Source organism: Oreochromis niloticus, linkage group LG7 (genome assembly GCF_001858045.2).
Source record: "Oreochromis niloticus isolate F11D_XX linkage group LG7, O_niloticus_UMD_NMBU, whole genome shotgun sequence".
Lineage (NCBI taxonomy): Eukaryota > Metazoa > Chordata > Actinopteri > Cichliformes > Cichlidae > Oreochromis > Oreochromis niloticus.
Window position 1 is genome coordinate 10,696,446 of NC_031972.2, and position 8,594 is coordinate 10,705,039.

At 38.0% G+C, this 8,594-nt stretch overlaps 1 protein-coding gene across 9 annotated transcripts in view; it reads left to right on the forward strand.

The window, feature by feature from the left end:
• The window catches only part of neu3b (sialidase-3), a 14,211-nt gene extending 9,717 nt beyond the window's left edge, over positions 1-4,494 (forward strand). For 4 of the 9 annotated variants that reach the window (XM_025908602.1, XM_025908601.1, XM_019360726.2 and 1 more), the window contains 2 exons: positions 2,379-2,617; positions 2,736-4,494. In XM_025908602.1, coding sequence (XP_025764387.1) covers positions 2,384-2,617; positions 2,736-3,686 — 1,185 coding nt within the window. In that variant the 5' untranslated portion in view covers positions 2,379-2,383 and the 3' untranslated portion in view covers positions 3,687-4,494. Of the gene's footprint in view, positions 2,618-2,735 lie in introns of all 9 variants that reach the window. The other 5 variants (XM_025908603.1, XM_025908604.1, XM_019360727.2 and 2 more) reach the window with 2 other exon arrangements.
• The last annotated feature ends 4,100 nt before the right edge of the window (positions 4,495-8,594 follow it).

The window sequence follows — 8,594 nt, forward strand, 5'->3', positions numbered from 1 at the left end:
CACGTCTGAGGATTTTCAAAAATTCTTTACTGAAAAAATTAATGATATCCGAGCACATATCCTGCTCCTATCCCAAGACCCCTCTGAACCACCTACATGTTCATTCCTTTTTTCAGAATTTAAACCGGTTTCATTATCCCATCTCACTGATATAATAATGCACATGAAACCAACTACGTGCCCCTTGGATATGTTACCTACACCATTTCTCAGAGATGTGCTGAAGACAGTCGGCCCCAACATCCTTGCTATTGTAAATGGCAGTATCTCATATGGAACTGTTCCTGACTTGTTTAAACAAGCTGTTGTCCAGCCGCTTCTAAAAAACCTGGTTTAGATCCGTCAGTCCTTGGCAATTTTAGACCAATCTCTAAGCTGCCTTTTCTGTCTAAGGTTCTTGAGAAGATTGTCCTCCACCAATTATCCTCATTCTTAGACACGCATAATATTCTGGACAAATATCAGTCTGGTTTCAGGGCCTTCCACAGCACAGAGTCTGCTCTACTGAAGGTGTTCAATGATGTGCTTCTAGCTGCTGATTCTGGAAAAAGTACAGTTTTAATCCTTTTAGACCTGAGCGCAGCATTTGACACTGTCGACCACACAATCCTATTAAACCGTCTAAAGACATGTGTCGGCATTCAAGGCTCTGCTCTAAAATGGTTTGCCTCTTACCTAGAGAGCAGAACTTATTCTGTGATGCTGGGTAACAAATACTCTTCCCCAGCTACACTCACTTGTGGAATACCTCAGGGCTCTATTCTGGGCCCGGTCTTATTCTCCTTATACATGCTCCCATTAGGCTCCATTTTTCAGAAACACCAGATCTCTTACCACTCTTATGCAGACGATACACAGTTCTACCTCTCTCTAAAACCAGGTGCTGATAGTACACTGCAGAAAGTCTCAGAGTGTCTTAGGAACATACATTGCTGGATGTCTCTGAACCTTCTCAAACTAAATCATGACAATGACCGATATTATAATCTTCGGTAAGCAGGACTCTATTAGTCTCATAAGAAACAATTTGGGCCCATTATCAGCTAATGTACATCCCCATGTAAAAAATCTTGGTTTCATTTTTGATTCCACTCTCAAGCTGGACAAGCAAATAAATTCAGTTGTTCGTGGCAGTTTTTTCCAACTCAGGAGCATTTCTAAACTCAAAAATATCCTGTCATCTAAAGACCTGGAAACTGTTATCCATGCTTTCATATCGTCACGTCTTGACTATTGTAACTCTCTCTGTTTAGGCATTTGTCACTCAAGCCTGTCACGCCTGCAACTTGTTCAAAATGCAGCCGCAAGGCTCCTGACGGGTACTAGAAAGAGAGAGAATATTACTCCAGTACTCGCATCTCTACATTGGCTACCAGTTAAACATAGAATCAATTTTAAGGTTTTACTATTTGTTTTTAAAGCTCTCCATGGTTTGGCTCCAGGTTACATTTCAGATCTTCTTAGCCTGCACTTACCCACTCGATCTCTGCGCTCCTCCAGTCAGATGGTTTTATCAGTTCCACGCTCCCAGCTCAAATCTAGAGGTGACAGGGCTTTCTCCATTGCTGCCCCGAGACTCTGGAATAGTCTTCCCCCCTTCATAAAATTCTCTTCATCCTTGGAAGTCTTTAAATCGAATCTCAAGACCTACTTGTTTTCCAAGGCTTTCGGATCTCTTTGATATCCTTTGATATCCTTTTTTATTCTGTCTATTTGGTCTCTTATTTTATTGGATGGTGTTGTATGTGTATATACGTTATGTTCACATATGTGTGCTTATGTGTGAATGCGTACAGTTTTTGTATATGTATGTGCATATTTGCATGTACATTATATGCTATATACTCTTACTTGTCTTACAATTTGTTTTTTAAAATGTTTTCTTTCTATTTTAATTCTTTTATTATATTATCCCTCTGTTCAGCACTTTGGCCAACACTTGATGTCTTTTAAATGTGCTATATAAATAAAGATGACTTGAGTTGACTTGACAAATATGACAGAAAGCAGCCTAATAGCCTGAGAAAAAAAAACTAAAAAAGAATAATGTTGGATTATAATTTGTGTAAATCCATTAATGCATGGATAGAATTATTTGTGTTCAGGAAATAAAAAAAATACTGAACATTGCTTTGAGGAGCACCGGCAGCAGATTTTGGATAATTGTTGATGTTTTGTTTTTGTTTTTTTTAATCAGATTTTGTTTTTTACATAAAGAAGTGACGCTATCTATATAATCCACTCAACTACCAACACCCAGTAACAGTTGACACTGATCTCAACTGATAAGAGCTGCAAGTTGGCAGTTTAATAGTCCTCAAATGGCACCTACAAGACTTTCTTTCTTACACCTGTATGTTCATTGTACTCACATATAGCAACCATGGGCAACAAACCTTCAGTAAATCAGGAGCTAAACACAGAAAAGACGACTATCTTTCAATCCCAGGAAGGAGTAGTATACAGGATTCCTGCACTTTTCTATCACGCAGAGGAAAAAGTCTTTCTGGCCTTTGCAGAAAAGCGAAGGGCGAAAGATGATCACACCTCAGAGGCACTGGCCATGAAAACGGGAACAGTAAACAACGATCAAACCACTAATGAACTGATAGTCACGGTAATTATCTGACGCAACTTTTATTGCTAAACTTTATGTCAAGATATTCTTTTTACCTCATCCATACTGTATTGTTTGTTTGTTTTTTTATTTACACGCCTCTAAATCACATTTTTAGTGGTCCGATCTGAAACTGGTGAAGGAGGCACATCTGGAAGGACATCGTCCGATGAACCCCTGCCCGGTGTATGACAAGACCAATAAAAAACTTTTCCTGTTCTTCGTTTGCGTTAAAGGTATAGTGTCAGAGTGTTGGCAGAGGTTCTGGGGCTGCAATAACACCCGTCTCTGCTATATTACATCCACTGATGCTGGTAAAACGTGGAGCCAAGTGACTGACTTGACTGATGCACTGGCCGAAGTTAAACAATGGGCCACATTTGCTGTTGGGCCAGGCCATGGTATTCAAGGACAGAGTGATAGATTAATTGTTCCAGTTTATGGTTATGTTTCTTGCTCCAACTCATTTTGTTGTATAATGTGTTATTGTGCTGTCTCACGTGCACTCTGCCTTTACAGTGATGACAAGGGTGTTACTTGGCAATTTGGCAACCTGCTTGAAAAAGAATCAGGTGAATGTGAAATGGCAGAGATTTGCGATGACAAAGGCAACAGGTCCATCTACTGCAATGCCCGAAGTGCTGAAGGCCATCGTGTTGAAGCTGTCAGTGCTGATAATGGTGAGGATTTTGGTATTCTGCCAAATGGCACACTAGTGGAAACAGGCAGTGGATGTCAGGGAAGTGTGGTGTCCTTTCCAATTCAAAACGAAGGTATAAAAAGAAAGGCGGAGCAAAGTCAGGACCCCAGATGGCTACTTTTTTCACACCCAAATGATAAGGGCGAAAGAAAGGATCTAGGAGTGTATCTGAACAAATCTCCACATGAGCCAAAAAACTGGAGCTCACCCTGGATCATCAACAAAGGTCCCAGTGGTTACTCAGACCTGGTTTACATTGGGGATGGGATGTTTGCATGTTTAATGGAGCGTGGGGATAACAGTGAAATTGAACAGATAGCTTTCTCAATTTTTAGCTACAATGAAGTCAAGAAGGGTACTGAAGAGTAAATACATTTACTCAATATGCTGTCTTTGTCAGGGGCTGAGCTGTGTGACGGCCATTATGGTTTCACGCACACAAACAGATGTGACTGTGGCGCTGTTGTACATGTTGGGGCTTCTTTTTTTAATTGTGTCTCCAAATTGTCTCTCGCGTATGGCAGGTAATTTTTGTTTAATCCAGGAAATACTATAACTCTGAAATTGTATATCATTATACTGAGTCTTTGTGTTAGTATTTTATGTCCAGTATCCATTCATGAGATAAGTCACAGCTATTTCACTTTATAAGGGTGCTGTGTTATTTTGATGATTTGATTTTAATTGATTTTAATGGTAATAACATAGAAACTCGTGACTGATATAAATACTTAGGACTCTGGCTGGATGCTAGACTCACTTTTAAAAACCACATGGAACACCTTTCAAGAAAATTAAAGATGAAGATTTTTATATAGAAACTAATTTTTGTTTGTCATTCACAAGTTGTAAGATCATATTACAGACCAGATTTTGTCTGCATTTGGTTATTGTAGTACCGTTTATGTGAATGCTGAAGCCTCTTCATTTTGTGTATCGTGATTAATCACAGGTGATTGTTTTCTTACTTACATGTATCTTATATGAAAAAGTGGGATGGTGCTCCCTAGCAAAACGAAGACAGCAGCATTGTATTATGTTTATTTACAAGGGTCTGACTGTAGGCCTAATTTTGACTTCAGTTTATTTTAGTTATAATAAACATGACAATTTTATGAAATGATACTGTACTCATGAAATTCTATACATATTAAATATATTTTACCCTAAACAGAAACAGGATTGGTCAGAATAAAAGTCATTGATATACATGCTTATCATAGAGAACATGAGCACTGTCCCTCATATGTAAGCCTGGTAACAAGGAAATCACATTTCTGTTGTACCGCTGTTAGATATATATACAAGCCATGGGCAGGATTTTTAGTGACCAGGAAATCAAAGACAGCAGCATTGTATGATGTTTAGTTAAAAGAGTAAACATTTCAGTGTCAGGTCGCATGACATTTTAACATTAGCCGTGCCTCTTGTTCACACTGGACCTGGAAAAAACTCCCTATAAGCATTTAAAAAGTTGTATTTGTCTGTCTGCAACTACGTTTTTCTTTATTGTGATCATATATAATATGTCTGTTGAGTTGTCTTTGCCAGTTTCTCCATGTGCTTTTTGTACACAGATGTCTCTTGAAAAAATTTCTTGATCTCAGCGAGACCATCTATCTGAATAAAAGATACTAAATATAAATAAATTAAATAAATAAAACACAAAAGAGAACAACATTCTTTAACACATAATTGAATGGAGTGATGGCAGCTAGCTAGAGGCTCTGTTTGAGATAATTACACAAAATGATTTTCTTTTAATAACGACTCATCCATTGTGACAAACATAATGTTGTTTATTACACTATGTAAACCTTTGTAATTTTTTCTCATTGGTCAGAATGTTCTGCTAAAAACAATCAAACTGAATAACTTTTATTTTTCTAAAGGCCTACCTGCAACCATTGCTATAGCCTTAGAAAGGGAAAGTGAGCTAATACATTATCTAGCTAGTACATAGTATAATACTCAAACTCTTGATGCTTTTATACAAAAACTAGCTCTAAATCAGTTGAGAACCTTCAGTCTTCACCTGAAGAACTGAAGGAACTAACAAGAAATAATGATTTACAGTTTCAAGTATATTACTTATGTGTCAGAATTTAATAAAACTTAACGCCATCAGTTTTTCTTCTCCAAAAATAAGAAATGAGGAGAATCTAAAACTGATCTTTGTTTAATGTGAAAAATTAATCACTCTGCAAATAATGTGACATTTGAACTAAGAACTAATGCAAACATAAATCCAAAGCAACCAGTGTGACCATTATACAGATCAACTTTGTCAGTTTGTCAGAGCCACAGCATTATTGCACTACCCTCCAGTCCCCTTTTTCATTGCTCCTTGACAAACTGCAGTAACCTACCTGATAAAAGCAGCAAGGAATGTCATACCTCTCTTTCTTCAGGCCAAAACCTTTCAACCTTTGCTATCATACTCTCAACATGCCCAAACAAATCCTGTTCCAAACAAGCTAAGGTATGAAAACCTCTCTCATTTATGAAAAACATTTGGCTTAAAAAGAGCAGCGGCAGACACATAGTGTGATAAGAAGTTATGAAACTCATTATAATGACATTTGGAACTGATGAACCATGGAACAAACCAGATAGATAGATATAGATATATATACTCTTTGTGACTGTGTGTCTGCACATTATCCATTCAAACAATAAAAATTATAGCAATTTTATTTTAACACTGACTGTAGGTCTAGTTTTGTCTTGAGCAACTGCACTGAGAGTGTTTCATGCATTTCTACATGTAGCAAAGAACAAAGCGGCCTCAACTTCAGTATCAGTATTATCCACTAATAACTACACCATTAACTAGCCCTAAAGAGAGACAGGATTGATGAGGGCAAAAGTCAGATGTGATAACTGTCTAATCTTGTGATAGAGAATGTGAACACTCTCACATTACACATCCCTGTTAGGTTGTACTGCTGTTTTTTTACTTACCATGAGCAGACTTATCAGTGATTAGGAAATCAGAAAATTATGAATAAGGACCACAACACCAAACATGTTAAAGCATTTTAAGATGTTTGGGGGAAAAAGGCTTCTTGCATATCCCTGGAATACCTATGGCATGAAAAGAGAACAGAAACTTATAGGGCAGAGAATGTTTGACGTGTGGTCCTGATCCTGAACTTCAGATAACCCTATCTCTAATCAGTTTTGTCAACAGCAGCATTTATGGGTTCGTAATTATTAATGAACTTTTTGAATTCAACATAGTGCGAGACTTCAGACTTGCTAACCCCTACCACATAAGTCCGTACAAATGTCTAATAATCTAAAATAATATTTTAGCATCTTCTATTTTTCACGCAGTGCCCCTGGTGACATGATTTTGTGTCTCAGTACAGCTTTTAATCATTTTATTTATTTCAAGTCACTGATTTTTCCCTAATTTCTCATGCTGTTTAATATAAAGGAATAAAAGCCCCCCTGCAGTGTGTACTCCCTTTTCTCCTTTTCTTTTATATTTGTGCAGTAACTCAAACAAAGGAGTATTTCAGGTAGGCCACAAAATCAACCTCAGGTGCAATCCCAGTTAATCAGCTGCCCTCAATGCCAGCAAACAAACGACACTGTGGCAATCAGAATTATTGTCTGAAGGCCAAAAAAATGCCCAACAGATTTATTTCAGATCATTACTTTGCCATACTGGTCCACTTGATTGATCTTTATTTTTTATTTAATTATTTATTTTTTAAGTTATTATAATCGGAACAGACATGAGAGGGGCACTAGATCACCTGTTGGGAAAAAAAAGAAGAAAACAAGCAAAAAGAGAACAACTCAGTAGAGTTGTTCTCAGCAATAACCTAGATATGCATAAGTAAGAGTAAATAATAAATAGTGCATGCTACTGAGGAGCACACAAGACTGACAATGCACGATATGCTTAGAGGCAGCAGCAAAGGAAGATAGTGTGTCTGTGAATAAGTGTGTGCACATCTCTGTGTGTGATCGTACTTGTATTCAAAAGGTTTCTTTATGTAATTATCTAATAGTAGGTGTGGGGAGCCATAGCCCTGCCCCCCAGGACCTGGAGGAGATCCAGGCCCCAGACATCTAGAGGCCCCCCAGAGCACAAGAGACCAAGGAGGAATCACCGGAGTGTGGTGGGGGGAGACAGGTCCCCTACTTAGGCTGCTTTAGCCTCAGTGTGCACACAGTTGCTGTACATTTGCAATCCACTTTGCAGCCCACCTCAGATCCTCATTTTCTACTACTTCACACTTAATATCATATCTGTTGTCACTGAGGCCTGCTCTGTTCTGTGCTGGGGCCTTGGCACTAGAAGATGGAAATAATCTTCTTTTGCTTCATGTGTGCAACCACTGTTTGGACTGGACTTTGCCTCGGGACTTTCTTGGATGTCTTCTAACAATTCTCACAACAGTTAATGTGAAATAAGCTCATTTTCCTGCAGACACAGAGTCAGACAGATTTTCTGTAGAGAAATATATCTCAGCTTTATTAACCTCAAATTTCTTTTTGCTTTTTCTGCCTGACAGTAGTTAGAAAATAGTATATACACATTGCTGTAATTACACAATCCTTATTTGGAAGTGCTCCATCTCTGCTCAACCCTTGCAATCAAAGAAAATTGTATTGTTACACTTAAACCTGCTAAATGAGTATTCTGGGCACAGAAGGAAAGGGAAAGCAGACTTTTTTGCCTTCAGGGCCTGGAGTTTTGCATTTCCAGTCACTGACTTTTATTACATTTGCTCTGCAACTCAGAAAAACTAATCAAACAGCAAACATGCAGTTGGAATTTACTAAATGTATTTCACCCTCAATGCATGAAACCTCAAACAATTTCAAGTGATACACAGTGCAGGAAACCTCACTGTGCTTCATAAAACGTTTAAGCTTTGTGTAGGTTTAATCCAGCACTAATGCAGTGTTAAAACCAACACAGCAGGTGTTGCTGATAAGCCAAAAGCCAAAGGAATTTCAATTGCTTTATCCAGCAGGAGATGAACAGAAATAAGACAGGGTGAAAAAAAAAAAAAACAGATGAGGAAAAGTGACAAGGAAGTGTAGGAGGAGAGGAGAAAATAAAAGAAAGATTTTGGCAGAGCTTTGGTTTTCAAGCCTGATGATGAAATTAAAAAAAGAGAAAGAATACTACAGAAGACAGTAGAAGTAAATTATTATTTGAGGCCAACTTTGTGCAATGTTTATTGCTATGCAATGCCCTCCTAGTAAAACAAGGGGATAAACATGTCTCATCTTCCATTACAAGTAAAGCTC